At 39.6% G+C, this 16,881-nt stretch overlaps 2 protein-coding genes across 4 annotated transcripts in view; one reads left to right on the top strand and one right to left on the bottom strand.

The window, feature by feature from the left end:
- Window positions 1-7,455: 7,455 nt before the first annotated feature.
- On the bottom strand, window positions 7,456-10,509 carry LOC111980578 (high mobility group nucleosome-binding domain-containing protein 3). 2 transcript variants are annotated; one of them, XM_024011380.2, is made up of 6 exons: window positions 10,321-10,509; window positions 8,755-8,781; window positions 8,543-8,572; window positions 8,407-8,442; window positions 8,182-8,289; window positions 7,456-8,047 (listed from the first exon to the last, which is right to left on the bottom strand). In XM_024011380.2, the coding sequence occupies exons 1-6, from the start codon at window positions 10,336-10,338 to the stop codon at window positions 8,000-8,002; spliced, it is 267 nt and encodes an 88-aa protein (XP_023867148.1). In that variant the 5' UTR covers window positions 10,339-10,509; the 3' UTR covers window positions 7,456-7,999. The 2 variants fall into 2 exon arrangements, with proteins under 2 accessions (XP_023867148.1, XP_023867150.1); XM_024011382.2 differs by having other exon boundaries at window positions 7,650-8,047; window positions 8,158-8,289; window positions 10,321-10,487.
- A 438-nt stretch (window positions 10,510-10,947) lies between these two features.
- The window catches only part of LOC111980577 (guided entry of tail-anchored proteins factor 1), a 13,023-nt gene continuing 7,089 nt past the window's right edge, over window positions 10,948-16,881 (top strand). Inside the window, exons 1-2 of one of the 2 annotated variants that reach the window (XM_024011379.2) lie at window positions 10,948-11,069; window positions 13,087-13,252. In XM_024011379.2, coding sequence (XP_023867147.1) covers window positions 10,980-11,069; window positions 13,087-13,252 — 256 coding nt within the window. In that variant the 5' untranslated portion in view covers window positions 10,948-10,979. The remainder of the gene's footprint in view (window positions 11,070-13,086; window positions 13,253-16,881) is intronic. The other variant, XM_024011378.2, reaches the window with a different exon arrangement.

Raw genomic sequence — 16,881 nt, 5'->3', positions numbered from 1 at the left:
TACACCTTTCATTTTCCATTTGTTTTGTCTTGTTTTCCCACACACCTGGTTAACATTTCCCTCATTACTTGTCATGTATTTAACCCTCTGTTCCCACCCATGTTTGTGTGTGTAATTGTTTATTATCAGGTTGGCACTCTTCCGGCTGGTTTGCGCCGGGTTATATTTTACACCCGTGCTTTTTGACAGCCTGTACTTTGTTATTTTATACTTAGTGCTGCCTCACTTGTTCTGAGGGCATTTGTTTTGTGACGCGGTTGCGTTCTATTCATATATTGCCTCAGTAAAGTGCCTTGTCCACTTATCTCTGCTCTCCTGCGCCTGACTTCCAATGCACCAGCTACACCAACACCTTGACATCCAGGCTGTGTAAGGGCTATTTGACCAAGAAGGAGAGTGATGGAGTGTTGCATCAGATGACATGGCCTCCACAATCACCCAACCTGAACCCAATTAAGATGGTTTGGTATGAGTTGGACTGCAGAGTGAAGGAAAAACAGCCAACAAGTGCTCAGCATATGTGGGAACTACTTCAAGGGAGCTGGAAAAGCATTCAAGGTGAAGCTGGTTGAGAGAATGCCAAGAGTGTGCAAGCTGTCATCAAGGCAAAGGGGGGCTGCTTTGAAGAATCTCAAATATAAAATATATTTAGATTTGTTTAACACTTTTTCGGTTACTCCATGATTCCATATGTGTTGTTTCATAGTTTTGATATCTTCACTATTATTTTACAATGTAGAAAATAGTAAAGAATTAAGAAAAACCCTTGAATGAGTAGGTGTGTCCAAACCTTTGACTGGTACTGTATACACTACCGTTGAAAAGTTTGGGGTCACATAGAAATGTCCTTGTTTTTGAAAGAAAAGCACATTTTTTATCCATTCAAATAACATCAAATTTATCAGAAATACAGTGTAGACATTGTTAATGTTGTAAATGACTATTGTAGCTGGAAACGGCTGATTTTTTAATGGAATATCTACGTAGGCGTACAGAGGCCCAATATTAGCAACCATCACTCCTGTGTTCCAATGGCACGTTGTGTTAGCTAATCCAAGTTTATCATTTTAAAAGGATAATTGATCATTAGAAAACCCTTTAGAAATTATGTTAGCACAGCTGAAAACTGTTGTTCTGATTAAAGAAGCAATAAAACTGGCCTTCTTTAGACTAGTTGAGTATCTGGAGCATCATCTGGAGCATCAGCATTTGTGGGTTCGATTACAGGCTCAAAATGGCCAGAAACAAAGACCTTTCTTCTGAAACTAGTCAGTCTATTCTTGTTCTAAGAAATGAAGGCTATTCCATGCGAGAAATTGCCAAGAAACTGAAGATCTCATACAACGCTGAGTACTACTCCTTTCACAAAACAGCACAAACTGTCTGTAACCAGAATAGAAAGAGGAGTGGGAGGCCCCGGTGCACAACTGAGCAAGAGGACAAGTACAGTAGAGTGTCTAGTTTGAGAAACAGACACCTCACAAGTCCTCAACTGGCAGCTTCATTAAATAGTACCCGCAAAACACCAGTCTCAACGTCAACAGTGAAGAGGAAACTACGGGATGCTGACCTTCTAGGCATAGTTGCAAAGAAAAAGCCATATCTCAGACTGGCCAATAAAAATAAAATATTAAGATGAGCAAAAGAACACAGACGCTGGACATCTTTCAAAAACAAGGACATTTCTAAGTGACCCCAAACTTCTGAACAGTAGTGTATACATCATTGCTTCTTGAAGAATATAACTTTGAAATGCCTCATGACCTTAGTTCAACTGTCACACTCCATGAGAATCCAAAATATGAGCTTGTTTTTCTACATTGTTTGTAAACATTGTAAATGGTAACAAACACTGCATAGCCTCATAACATGGTTAAAACAATMATGTTGATATCATGGATGGTCAGTCCTTGCATCCATAGCTCTGTCTATTAATCTGTGAGTGGTTACATTTATCCAGGCCCATCCCTCAGGTTTTTATCAAAACAGAGGCGTGGTGTCCATTTTGTTATTGTTTCATCTGCCCTTCAAACAGCTGCATATTAAGATATCAAAGTGTCACCAACAAAAATGTTAACAATAGGCCTATAGCAAATGCAGCATATGACATTCATTTTTCACATGTAAATAACACTTTTCAGTAGTGTTCAAAGCAAGCCATTCCAGCACTTATTTTTCAACTCAAATCAATGAGCCCAATCAGTCCTCCATGACAACAAAATCATAAACAACAGAGTAGGGCTGGCTAATAAGTCCTTAGTTTTGGGGTTATGCTCAGGTAAAACAATTTGGCTAATCTATACTTCCATATTTCTAAGTCCTATTCTTGAAGATCAAGCGGTATAACATCTATTAGAAAGGCTGGAATTCTGATAGACTTTGGTTTTTAATGTAAATATATAATTTAATCATATTATTATATGTAGTAGAGAGCGATGGGTTAGAAGAAGCCTACATAACCAACCCATGAAGTAAAATGTAACATCCATGTTTGGCCAGCTATGTAAACTTTAACATTGATTTGTCCTGGCAATAGATGTCATTCAGTTGGTAACATACATGTTTGTCTTCTTCTAATGCCTCTTAAGGGTTAAGTAATCTAAAAGTAACTGAATGAAATCAGATTACGTTACTGAGTTTGGGTAATCCAAAACTTACGTTACTGATTACAATGTCCAGGTAACGAGTAACTGTAAAGTATTACACTTAGAAAGTAACCTACCCAACCCTTTGCTACTGGCTATAGTCATGCTAGCTAGTAAGTTAGTCCCTTATGCTAGATAGTAGTAGCTAGCTAGTGGAAGTAAGTTAACGTTCCTTCAACCTGCTACACTACAAGATCAAGCGGCCAGGCCAAAGCTAGCTGCTGCAGAAAGTTGAGATTTCTACAGTACTTTATGTAGCTAACTTAACTAGATCTTCTGTCTGGCTGGTGCTTATTGACTTAGTAGGCTAAAAATGAACTGCAGTTACTGTAAATGGTTACCTATCTGGCTCTTTGCCTCGCTATTTCTTACACATTCAATATCTTAAGCTACTGTCAATGCTGATATTGTGTGCGTGTAGGTGTGTGTGTTCAGAATGTGCCCGCAGGAGAAGGACATCTGAGCAGATCAATGTGAACATCATCCAGTTACATCAGCCAATACATTAAGTTAAAATCAACCTTTTTATTGGTCATGGGTATAATTCACAAACCTCCTTTCCTGCTTACCGAAAGGCAGCTGTAGAAAAGGTATAATGGCGAGGATACTACATGAATTGCTACGACAATCAGCCTACTTTTCTGAATGTATACCTATCACCTTTCAGGGGGGCTGATTATCAATGATACAGAGATAGTCTGATACTACTTGATTACTGATTCCCCCCACATTCTCTCTCTCTCTCTCTCTCATTCACAGGACCATTCACACAGTATAGGTACTCAGCCCTATCCAGAAGCTCTCAAGGTCCTACACTACTTCCTCCTACAACACCCTGATGAGAAGCAAAAAGCCTGGCCCCATGATTGTCAGTTTGCATATCTCTCTAACTCTGCTGTACCATACAGTGCTGAGACGATCTGACTCTAGAACAGTTTTACACCATTTTTAAATGGAATGTCCAACAGTGATTATTGATCTCTCTCTCTCTCTCTCTCTTTGCCATCCTCACAGTTCATTCACTCAGATAATACTGTATGTAGGCTGGTTGATGGCACCTACAGGCCTGTTTGAGGGACAACTGGCCAGAACATATCAGAATGCTTGGACCTCAGCTGAGACCCTCCTCTCCTTCCCCATCTTCCAAAGCCCCTTCTTTACACTTCCTGTTTGGCATCAAATCAAATCTTATTGGTCAGATACACATGGTTAGCAGATGTTAATGCAAGTGTAGCGAAATGTTTGTGCTTCTGGTTCCAACAGTGCAGTAATATCTGACAAGTAATCTAACAATTCCCCAACAACTACCTAGATTGAACCAAGATTGAACTTTTTGGCCTGAACGCCAAGTGTCACGTCAGGAGGAAACCTGGCACCATCTAGGGTGAAGCATGGTGGTGGCAGCATCATGCTGTGGGGATGTTTTTCAGTGGCAGGGACTGGGAGACAAGTCAGGATCGAGGGAAAGATGAACGGAGCAAAGTACAGAGAGATCCTTGATGAAAACCTGCTCCAGAGCGCTCATGACCTTCCAACAGGTCAACGACCCTAACCACACAGCCAAGACAATGCAGGAGTGGCTTCAGGACAAGTCTCTGAATGTCCTTGAGTGGCTCAGCCAGAGCCAAGACTTGAACCCGATTGAATATCTCTGGAGTAGAGGTCGGCCGATTAATCGGAATGGCCGATTTAATCAGGGCCGATTTCAAGTTTTCATAACAATCGGTAATCGGTATTTTTGGACACCGCTTCGCCCATTTTTTTTTTACACCTTTATTTAAAGAGGCAAGTCAGTTAAGAACACATTATTATTTTCAATGACGGCCTAGGAACGGTAGGTTAACTGCCTTGTTCAGGGGCAGAAYGACAGATTTTTACCTTGTCAGCTCGGGATTCGTTTTTGCAACCTTCCGGATACTAGTCCAAAGCTCTAACCACCTGCCTTACATTGCACTCCACGAGGAGCCTGCGTGGCAGGCTGACTACCTGTTACGCGAGGGCAGCAAGAAACCAAGGTATGTTGCTAGCTAGCATTAAACTTATCTTTTAAAAAACAATCAATTATAACATAATCACTAGTTAACTACACATGGTTGATGTGTAGTTGATGTGTACTTCGACAAACGGGTGATGATTTAACAAGCGCATTTGCGAAAAAAGCACTGTCGTTGCACAAATGTACCTAACCATAAACATCAATGCCTTTCTTTAAAATCAATACACAAGTATATATTTTTAAACCTGCATATTTAGTTAATATTGCCTGCTAACATGAATTTCTTATAACTAGGGAAATTGTCACTTCTCTTGCGTTCCGTGCAAGCAGTCAGGGTATATGCAGCAGTTTGGGCCGCCTGGCTCATTGCGAACTGTGTGAAGTCCATTTATTCCTAACAAAGGCCGTAATTAATTTTCCAGAATTGTACATAATTATGACAAAACATGGAAGGTTGTACAATGTAACAGCAATATTTAGACTTAGGGATGCCATCCGTCAGATAAAATACGGAACGGTTCCGTATTTCACTGAAAGAATAAACGTTTTGTTTTTGAAATGATAGTTTCCGGATTCGACCATTTTAATGACCAAAGGCTCGTATTTCTGTGTGCTATTATGTTATAATTAAGTCTATGATTTGATAGAGCAGTCTGACGGAGCGATGGTAGGCACCAGCAGGCTCGTAAGCATTCATTCAAACAGCACTTTCGTGCGTTTGCCAGCAGCTCTTCGCAATGCTTCAAGCATTGCGCTGTTTATGACTTCAAGCCTATCAACTCCCGAGATTAGGCTGGTGTAACCGATGTGAAATGCCTAGCTAGTTAGCGGGGTGCGCGCTAATAGCGTTTCAAAAGTCACTCGCTCTGAGACTTGGAGTAGTTGTTCCCCTTGCTCTGCATGGGTAACGCTCGATGTGTTCCTGGTTCGAGCCCAGGTAGGAGCGAGGAGAGGGACGGAAGCTATACTGTTTCACTGGCAATACTAAAGTGCCTATAAGAACATCCAATAGTCAAAGGTATATGAAATACAAATCGTATAGAGAGAAATAGTCCTATAATAACTACCAGCTAAAACTTCTTACCTGGGAATATTGAAGACTCATGTTAAAAGGAACCACCAGCTTTCATATGTTCTCATGTTCTGAGCAAGGAAGTTAAAATAATATGAATTGCCGTATTAGGCATAACTCAATTTCTACCTTTTTAAGATACCAATATAAAATGTTTTCAGTATCCTGTTTTTTTGTTTTTTTCGGATCGTTTCAGTGCATGCATTCAACAACCTTTGGATGAAGGACTTCCACAGGGCCGCCATCTTCAAAGTTCATTAAAAAAGGCTATAATTCTGAACTGCGTTTGATTTAGTTTTTGTTTAAATTATTACCATTTTGTTAATCTTTTAAACTTTGATTGGTAGAAATATATTGCTCAGTTATCATTTGGCTCATCTAAACATCCTAAGGTCAACAGCCCCATAGTATTCACATTTCTCCCATGTAAATTTTGTAGCTACATTCACTCTGCCAAAACAGTACAGACACTCACCCTTCTAGATAACTTGAAACAGTCTAACCAGATCTGTGTCTTCAAGTCGCCCAGGCTAGCATCATTAGCCTGGTGTTGGTTTGACGTTGGATTTTTTAAAACGTTTAACTAGGCAAGTCAGTTAAGAACAAATTCATATTTTCAATGACAGGCTAGGAACAGTTGGTTAACTGCCTTGTTCAGGTGCAGAACAGATTTTTTATTTATCAACTCGGGGATTTGATCTTGCAACATTTCAGTTACTAGTCCTACGCTCTAACCACTAGGCTACCTGCCAATAAATTACAATGTAAATATGACAATATTTTCATGTTGCACATTCTTTAGTTCTCATTAAATGCTTTCAATATTTAATTATACATTTCTACAATTTATAGTTTGTTTCTTGTCATTGAAATGTGGAGCTATTGACAATTTACTGATGGTCCCTTACTAGCCCCATAGCGTTATCAAATGTCGAACCAAAGTGCAGCTGCGCTCCAAATGTATGATTACTTGGGTGCTGCTGTGGAAAGGATTGAAATAAACCCAACCAGAGGAAGACTAACAGTAACCTTCATTCCGTTTTGGACGAGACTGACTTGATTACAAAAACAGTACTATTTAAGTTGTACTCAATTATGACACTAGAATGTTTGACTCGGATGCCACAAAGGCTGTTTTCAAAACTAGACATTTCTTTTTAGGGGCAGATGCTCTTTAAATGTATTTTAGTTTTTCACATTGAGGACAGATACTAGCTGTTGCCATGTCAGTCTCAAAACTGACATGTTTTTCTTTAGCTAATGCAATATGTATTTGTGGACAATCAAAACTATCATATTTAAAATACTGTGTAGTATTTACACAATTGTTTGGATTCACATATCACGGTCTATTTGTCACACAATGAGTAAAGCTCAAACGATTACAACCACATTTTTTATTGGTTTGTTTATACCAATCATGACACAGATACATCTATAAACAAAAAATACAAGAACTGTACACTTGTACTTGATACCTAAAACCCACATGAATATTGCTGGTTTGTGTATTTGACAGCTCAAGTGGATGTACAGTTTCTCAGCATCAAAAGGAACCATAGTCAACAGTATGTTTCACACTTGTCATTAGCTTGGCTAAGAACACAATTCCATTTACAATGTACCATTACACACTGCATATAGAAAGTTTGAAAACCCTTTTAAACAGCAGCTGTACACATTTATTGCAATGCTATCACAGAACAGAGACAAAACCAATTACACGCAATGCACAGGCCTGATAGGGAGGAACTCCAGTGCTAGGGAATAGGTTTATTAAGCAGAATGGTTAAGAAAAAAAATGGCATGAGTACAATGGTTAACATACAGAACACAGCTTACAACATTCTAAAACATTTCTCATTATAAACAATAAAACTGTGTTGCCCCTTGAGTAATTCATCCCCACAATACAGGTTACAAATACCGTCCCTCATATAGCCTATGGAATGTTAGTCTCTCAGGCAAGCTCTGTTTTGACCGGATCCTGTAAACAACGTGCTTGCATGTTGTTGATGCAGCAACCTGGCCCATTCCCACCCCTTCCCCACGGCAAAAATAAAAACCTTTGACATTTACAATAACCGTAATTGTTCCGGAGATGTAAAAATGTAGGATGTGATGAAATCCGTCTCCAAATGTATTTTTTGTTCCATAAAAAAATGTTTCTACAATCAAACTACTAAAAAACTTGCATTTAGAAAATAGTCAATAAAAATATTCCCCTGAATTGTACAAGAAAAAGAGGAATAGGGAGCAGTGATAAAAGATGTGGTTTGAGAGATGTTATTCTGCCGCATCTTCTTTCTGTTCAGGTTCTTCTGTGGCTGGTTCCTGAAAATCAAACATAAATAAATGTAAAAAATAAATAAATAAATCGCACCATATCCTCTTGCCATATCATCAATTGGATTGTGTTTTCATTTATCTGTAAGAGGAAATACCTACATATCCCATCAGCCCCTTACCTCTTCCTCAGCTTTGGCTTCTCCATTCTCTGCAGGCGCCTCCTTCTCCTCAGGCGCAGCCTTCTTCACCTCCTTAGCCTTCTTGGGCTTAGGTACTGCCTTCTCCTTCTGTGTATGTATGCATATATGTATATGTATATATGCACACAATAACGTAAGTCCTTTACTGCACTTAATTTACTATTAAATGTACATTTGACATGGTTAATGTCAGCACTTCCTCACCTTTGGCTTGGGCTCTGCCTTTGGAGGGGCTGGTTTCTGCAATTAAAGGCATTTTAGCATGTGATTCTTAGCTGAAATTCTTGTTTTTGGGTGCAACTTAAATGTAAGTGTCTACAAAGGTGTGTAATATACTCACGTTTACCAATCTCTCAGATCTCCTCTTGGGCTGCAAAATATTTCAAAAGAAAATACCAATTGTTTAATAAAAATGGGAGCAGATTTTGACAACATGGTTAATGCTGACCCCAGGTGGCAAAGCAATGGAATTGTACTCAACATTTAAAAACTTAAAGAACCAGTGCCTTGATAACATACAAATACAATAAATTTGAGTAATATGTTACTCACCTCTGCTGCCTCAGCATCAGCGTTTGCCTGTGATAAAAGGAGAGATGAATGTTAGTGACAACTCAGCAGGGCAACCGTGTTTAGTGGGTTTTACTGGGGAGGGGCAATTTAAATGCCATTAGTATTAGAGAAATTGTATAATATCTACCTCACTTGCTTTGGCAATGTTAACATATACTTCCCATGTCAATAAAGCCCCTTGAATTGAACGTGTAATCAAAAGTGGGCCTAAGGAGGCAACAGTGTTATGGTCACTGTCATATATCTGCTTGTTTGTTCCACTTACATCATCCATAAACTACCTAATACAAATACAGTACATGTCAACTTGCTTCAGTCATTTAAGTAAGGTACCAATTGACTTGCCAATTGCGTGCCCCTGGTCTCCTTCTCAAACACCATTGGATGGAAAAAGCCCTTCTGACCTTTTCCTCCAATGGGTTTTGAGAAGTAGACCGGACGCGAGGAGTAKGCAGTTGACATTTTCTCCATGCTGCTTGGGCTCGCTACAGAGGGGAATACCGACTCCTCCTCCCAACGCATTCATTCGTGATAAATGGACATTTGCCAAGCAACATGACTGTCCTCCTCTTCGCAGACCAGCCAGTCTACTTTGCGTTCCCGCCATTCATTCGAATTTCGAACTCTCCGAGATCCTCAGCGACTCTCAATGGTTACAGAATCTACTAAAATCCCCAGCAACAAGAGCGGAGCTGTGATGTCGATGAATCGCCATTGCATAACTCAGAATTGTCTCGAGCCAACAACAAAATGAAGGGCACACGAAAATAAAATCAAACCACACAAACATTCTACACAATGCAGTGTGGCATGCGTGAACCTTTAAGCAGATTACGTTGTAACTATGAATTTTGATATTGCAAAGCAAGAAAAACGTCGTAAATGTTTGTCTTCCTCACAAGGGCAGCCATGACACACGACTTTGTGCCCTTTTGGAAGAACCCTAGAAGTAGTCTTCTGCATGTACATACCGAGCGTTGAACATATATCCCAACAAATGAAGTTATTTGAATGGTATTGCACTAAAGGATACATATCTAAATGATACACGGAATGCAATTAAAATTCAATGTTATACAATAAGCGCAGTCCTATTTGCCAAAAAAAGATTGTCACCAACTTTATTTCTGCAGAATGGCCATCATAGCTAACTCCCTACACCTCTTTGTCTGACATTCAGTAAATGTCATTTTTAAACAACCACCATGGRAAAAAAGGTGACAAACCCTCCAATTTACAAGACTGGATAAGGTAAATATAAAGCACCAAGTATTTAACCAGTCTTAATTTCCGAAGAGTAAAATGACAGCGTGAAAGAGATAAGACGAAGAAAACCCGCCACTTCGCAAATCAAAACAGAGTGATACATTTTAAAACTCCTGACTGCACACAACAGCAGTAACAATGTTGCAGCGAAGCGGACCAAAACAACTTGCATTTGCGGCTACATTTCAACAATTGTACGTGCAAAAATAAATGCATTTCATGCAATTGTGTTTTTATCTATCAAATGACACACAATCAATACAAAAATATTATACTTACTTTGCTCCTTTTAGGCATGGCTGTTTTGCGTATTTGTTAAAAGAAAAAAAGAGGGCAATGTTCCAAAACGGAGCAAGAAAAATACTGTTCGGTATAAGATTCAAACAGTACGTTCTATTACAGCGTAGCGAGACGTTAATGTTCCATTGGAACAAAACTAGCTCAAACCGGATTGGATTCCACCCCCCCTATTCAATTCATTACAGCGCTAACCTGACGGACAAGCCACTCTCCGCCCCTGGCCATTGATTGGCTTTAGGAGTCGTCAACACATTTTCAAATCATAGCGAGATACCTGTGTGGATATCTTTACATGCCAATCAGATCTATATTTATTTGCCTTTCGACGAGGGGTGGAAAACCACGACACCCACTCCTTATACTGTTTTTCTCATACCCTTTATGGCAAAATGTTGGTTAAAACGTTAAGCTCCACATATGGAGAGATTCCCTACACACAATACCCCATATTACCAGAATACAAAGTAACAATGCAGTATTTTGATACACGTAGGATTTGGGGAGAAAATAAATAAAACAGGCCAACGTCACTAGGCAAAAATACAAAATTATCTGTATTTTCTTTTTTATATACACCGGGTAGAAAGACAAGGGGGTGTGCTTCCCTAGCGACGGCTATTGTAAATAATCAAAGGAAAATGGCGACTGTGTACGTCTGGTTGTTGGTCTTAGGGTCTGTGGTCTTGTGCAACCTCGTCAAAATGTTGTTACCTTCAATTTCCTCCTATGTGAGTATGCCATTCATGTGGTAACATTGTGTAGAAATTGTAGCCCAGTTGTACCGGTAAATGTGTGTTCAAACTTTTAAGTTGCGCCGGCATGTTTATCTGTAACATTTTAGCACAGAGACATGACATGACGTTCGTTCTACTGGGAGGGATTGACAAAGACCCGCCGGCAGTTAATGGCTGGTTGTGACTGTTCATCTCCCTCTCACCAAAACGATGTAATCTGCCCTATGAATTTATTTGACTTGATCCTCCCTTGCTCTTTTTTAGCACCATAGTCGTTTTTAGTCAAAGACATTTCCGTGATACAACGGTAAATGCCAGATTTGGGTATGTAGTAAATTTGAGTTTGAAATCTGGAAAACAACATCACGTGTATAATGGAGTCTAGCTGTGCATATCTCATGGGTTTAGTGCTATGGGAAAGTGATATTGATTCAAATTAGTTTTTTTTTTCTTCCATAAGCAACATTTAAACTAATGTAAAATCTTGTCAGATCCTTAAACACCAAATCCTGTGTTGACCACATAGTAGGCCACAGTAGCAGATAGTGTAGTCACGATACCAGCATTTTGACTTCAAGTTTAATATATACTTGACACTCGATACCTTAACAACAAAACAAGAATGCATATTAGCTAAAGTAATCGAATGGCGCTTGATCCAGACAGATAAATTCAGCTACTGCTCTGTTCAATTATTGGGCATCTATTGAGCTCAATATCAAATCAACTTGTATTGGTCACTGTACACATATTTAGCAGATGTTATTGCGGGTGTAGCGAAATGCTTGAAATCATTATGTTAGAATTGTTTTACATCAAAGTTTTTCTGAGACAGCCATGTATGCATGCATTCATTAATACATTATACAATACGTTTGACTTTGTTTTTACCAATATAAATACATAACAACATAATGGTATTTGAATTGTACATCTCTTGATAAACTGGGTAAATTAAGATGTAGTTTAGGGCCTATCCACAATACAAGTGAATGCATATTCAGTAGGAGTGTGTGCATGCATTAAGTTATTGAGCTTGTTTTGGCTGATTTCATAGGGCTACAGGTGACATACAATCTGTTTCCCTTACATTTGGGACTTATTTGTTGTACTGATCAACATTTACTTAGAAGTAGCTTCTTTGATAAAAATGTGCTCTGTTGCTTTAATCATTAATGACGTCATTCAAAAGGCAAGAGGGGAGCGGCCCATCAGAGCAGCAGAGGCTATAGATAATCTTTGGGAGAGATTTGAGAGAGAGACCGAGACCAAATAAATAAGTGAATGAATACATTTTTTGTAGGCAATCAGCTTTGAAATCAGCATATTTTGTGTTATGGTTTGCATAATACACAAAGTACTAGGGAAGTGAATTGATGTTAGCTTTAGCTGTCAGCTAGCAAGGAAAGTTAGCCTTCAAAGCTTGAAGCTACTGTATCTTTTTGCATTGTAAAGTGTTCTAGCCTGTATGGACATTGTTTTCTGAACAGTTATGAACAGTTTAAACATTTCTACATGCTGTGTCACATTATTCAAGTGTGTTAACTTCGGTGCAACATGATGGTTGAGCTAACAGAATGCAGCCCAGACTCCCAGTGCAGGCTTTTTACAGAAGTACCGAAAGTAACAACAATTCTAGTATGAACCGTTTTTCATGGTCTAATATTTTTTTTWAAGTACATATGTTTCGATTTATCGTGCAACACTAATAGCAAATAGAATACTGTCAATACACAAGTATGTTGCCATCAAATCAATAACTGGAGAAAACACATGAATCCCTCTTAATCAGCCATGGATTAGTGCTAATTCCTGCATTTATTTTGTGCTAACACCCTGCAGTTTGATAACATAATTATCTGTGATGATACCTTACTGCATAGTTCACTTTTAAGCAGGCTACCCCAGCCAGTCACTGCCCAGTAGTTAAGTGAAYCAGAATGCACCTTGTGTATAACATGCTTAGAAAACATTAGATTTATATTTTGGGCTGTATTTTCTTCTATTGAAGCTGTCCAAAGTTTTCCAGAAGAATGTGGAAGATGAGATGGAGATGAGGGCAGCGATTCAGGCCATGAAGAAGGAGCTTTCTTCCATCAACATGATGGATGAGTTCGCCAGGTACGCACGGCTCGAGCGCAAGATCAACAAGATGACGGACAAGTTGAAGACTTATGGTAATAGTGGACGGCATTCTGTCTCTACCCCTCTCAACGCTATGATCGTTTATGTACATGTTCTAGAAATGTCACATCAAAAGGCCTCACACAACACCTTATTCAACATAACCAATATAGTTTATTATCTACAGTCAACACAGACAAGTATGCATTGTTCCCCAAACTTTTAGATTTTCACAAAATTCAACACTATTAATATAATGAGACATGGCGGCGGTATTGCGCAAGTTATGAATATCACCAATTGTTTCTCTCCCCTCAGCTGATTTAGTAGATGGGAAAACTCTAATAACCAATTTGCTCCATGTCTCTATTGGGGACTAGGCACATGTACACTGAGTGAACAAAACATTAACAACACCTTCCTAATATTGAGTTGCCCTCAGAACAGCCTCAATTTGTCGTGGCATGGACTCTACAAGCTTTCAAACCTTCCACAGGGAGGATGACTCCAATGCTTCCCACAGTTGTGTCAAGTTGCCGTTCTTGACACAAACCGGTGCGCCTGGCACCTACTACAATACCCCGTTCAAAGGCACTTAAACATTTTGTCTAGCCCCCTCTGAATGGCGCCAATAGACATGGAAGCTCTGCTAGCATCTAAGCAACTTTCCAGTATTTCATTTTTTTAGTGTGATATTTCTAACATTATTAGCCCAGAACRTTTTTTTTGTGTTATTACTTACAGCCGGAAATAACTTTTGGATATCAAAGCAGCGGTAACTCACCCGCATTACGACCAGAAATACGACTTTCCAGAATTGGATCCTTTGATCATACCCCCCAGGGCAATTGAACTTATTCCAGAGGCTGCTCCAAGACTCCGCTGGCGGAGAAGAGGTATTCGGAGTGGACTTCTAGTCCAACTCAGGAGGCGTGTACACCATCTACCGCTTCCGAGTATATAACTCGGTAATGTTCAGTCCCTGGACAATAAAGTAGATGAGAAGGTGAAAAGCTTCTGAAATGGTCCACCCACACAGACAGTGTGGTGAAGAGGACGCAATAGCGCCTCTTCAACCCCCAGGAGGCTGAAGTAATTCGGCTTGGCCCCTAAGACCCTCACAAACTTTTACAGATGCACAATTGAGAGCATCCTGTCGGGCTGTATCACCTCCTGGTACGGCAACTACACCGCCCCCGCAACCGCAGGGCTCTCTAGAGGGTGGTACGGTCTGCCCAACGCATCACCGGGGGCACACTGCCTGCCCTCCAGGAGACCTACAGCACCCGATGTCACAGGAAGGCCAAAAAGATAATCAAGGACATAAACCACCCGATCCACTGCCTGTTCAACCCGCTTTCATCCAGAAGGCGAGGTCAGTACAAGTATATCAAAGCTGGGACCGAGAGACTAAAAAACAGCATCTATCTCAAGGCCATCCGAATGTTAAATAGCCATCACTAGCCGGCTACTAGCATGGTCACTCAACCCTGCACCTTAGAGGCTGCTGCCCTATAAATATAGACATGGAATCACTGGTCACTTTTTAATAATGGAACATTAGTCACTTTAATCATTTTTACATACTCTTTTACTCATTTCATATGTATATACTGTATTCCAATAAAACAGTAAGGCACGAGGGGGTGTGGTATATGGCCAATATACCACTGCTAAGAGCTGTTCTTATGCACGACGCATTGCGGAGTGCCTGGACACAGCCTTTAGCCGTGGTATATTGGCCATGTACCACAAACCCTGGAGGTGCCTTATTGCAATTATAAATGGGTTACCAATGTAATTGGAGCAGTAAAAATAAATGTTTTGTCATACCCATTGTATACGGTCTGATATACCACAGTTGTCAGCCAATCAGCATTCAGGGCTCGAAGCACCCAGTTTGTAATGTATTTTAGTCAATGCCACTCTGACATTGCTCATCCTAATATTTATATATTTCTTAATTCCATTCTTTTACTTTTAGATTTGTGTGTATTGTTTTGAATTGTTAGATATTACTGCACTGTTGGAGCTAGGATCACAAGCAATTCGCTACACCCGCAATAACATCTGCTRAATATGTGTATGTGATCAATAAAATTAGATTTGACATACACAATCTGTGTCTCAAGGCTTAAAAATCCTTCTTTACCCTGTCTCCTCCCCTTCATCTACACTGATGTGAAGTGGATTTAACAAGTGACATCAATAAGGGATCATAGACTGACCATGTGAATCCAGGTTAAAGCTATGTCATGGAAAGAGCAGGTGTTCTTAATGTTTTGTGCACTTCGTGTATGTTAAGAGGAAGGGTAATAGCTGATTGTTTATTTGGGGGGGGCATCTGCACAGCTGCAGCCTGTTGCCATCAGCCTTCTCTCAACTCACTCACCTTTTTTACATTTTCCCGTTATAATCTCTGGAGCCCCTGACAGTAACAGAGATGGAAAGGAAAGAGGCTCCATTTCAAGAACGTGCCATTCAGCAGCACACAACTTCCACAAACCAGAGTGGCGACCAAATACAGGGCCGTTATTCAGTCCAAAAGAAACTGATAAAGTGCCTTCAGAAAGTATTCACAGCCCTTGACTTTTTCCACATTTTGTTTTTACAAAGTAGGATTAAAATGGATTTAATTGTTATTTATTGTCAATGATCTACACAAAATACCATTCAGCAGCACACCACTTCCACAAGCCACAAAAATAAATAGTGGAAAAATAAAATACTAATATATTTTCATTAGATAAGTATTCAACTCTGCTGTTAGATGTTAGAATCACCTTTTGCCAGCGATTAAAGCTAAGTCTTTCTTGGTAAGTCTCTAAGAGCTTTGCAAACCTGGATTGTACAATATCTGCTCATTATTTATTTTTTTAGATTCAAGCTCTGTCAAGTTGGGTGTTGATCATTGCTAGATAGTCATTTTCAAGTTTTGCCATAGATTTTCAAGACGCTTTTAAAGTCAAAACTGTAACTAAGCCAGGAACATTCAATGTTGTCTTGGTAAGTAACTCCAGTGTATATTTGGCTTTGCGTTTTAGGGTATTGTCCTGCTGGAAGGTGGATTTGTCTCCCAGTACCTGTTGAAAAGCAGACTGAACCAGGTTTTGTTTCAGGACTTTGCCTGTGCTTAGCTCTGTTCCTTTTCTTTTTATCCTAAAAAACTCCATAGTCTTTGCCGATGACAAGCAAATAAAATGATGCAGCCACCACCGTGCTTGAAAATATGAAGAGTGGTACTCAGTGATGCGTTTTGTTGGATTTGCCCCAAGCATAATGCTTTGTATTCAGGACAAAAAGTTAATTTCTTTCCCACATTTTTTTGCAGTATGTGTAACCTTTATTTAACCAGGTAGGCAACTTGAGAACAAGTTCTCATTTACAATTGCGACCTGGCCAAGATAAAGCAAAGCAGTTCGACACATACAACAACACAAATCAAAATCAAATCAAATTTTATTAGTCACATACACATGGTTAGCAGATGTTAATGCGAGTGTAGCGAAATGCTTGTGCTTCTAGTTCCGACAATGCAGTAATAACCAACAGTAATCTAACCTAACAATTCCACGCTACTACCTTACACACACACACAAGTGTGAAGGGATAAAGAATATGTACATAAAGATATATGGATGAGTGGTGGTACAGAACGGCATGGCAGATGCAGTAGATGGTA

The sequence above is a fragment of the Salvelinus sp. IW2-2015 genome, linkage group LG20 (genome assembly GCF_002910315.2).
Source record: "Salvelinus sp. IW2-2015 linkage group LG20, ASM291031v2, whole genome shotgun sequence".
Taxonomy (NCBI): Eukaryota; Metazoa; Chordata; class Actinopteri; order Salmoniformes; family Salmonidae; genus Salvelinus; species Salvelinus sp. IW2-2015.
The sequence above is the reverse complement of the archived record's forward strand: the minus strand, read 5'-3'. Positions and strand labels throughout refer to the sequence as shown.

Bases quoted from the DNA above. Each gene is read 5' to 3' on its own strand.
- LOC111980578 (XM_024011380.2), bottom strand. The intron at 8,290-8,406 runs GTGAGGAAGTGC...ATACATACACAG, and splicing joins AGGCAGAGCCCAAGCCAAAG to AAGGAGAAGGCAGTACCTAA. The intron at 8,048-8,181 runs GTAAGGGGCTGA...TTTGATTTTCAG, and splicing joins AAGCCAAAGCTGAGGAAGAG to GAACCAGCCACAGAAGAACC.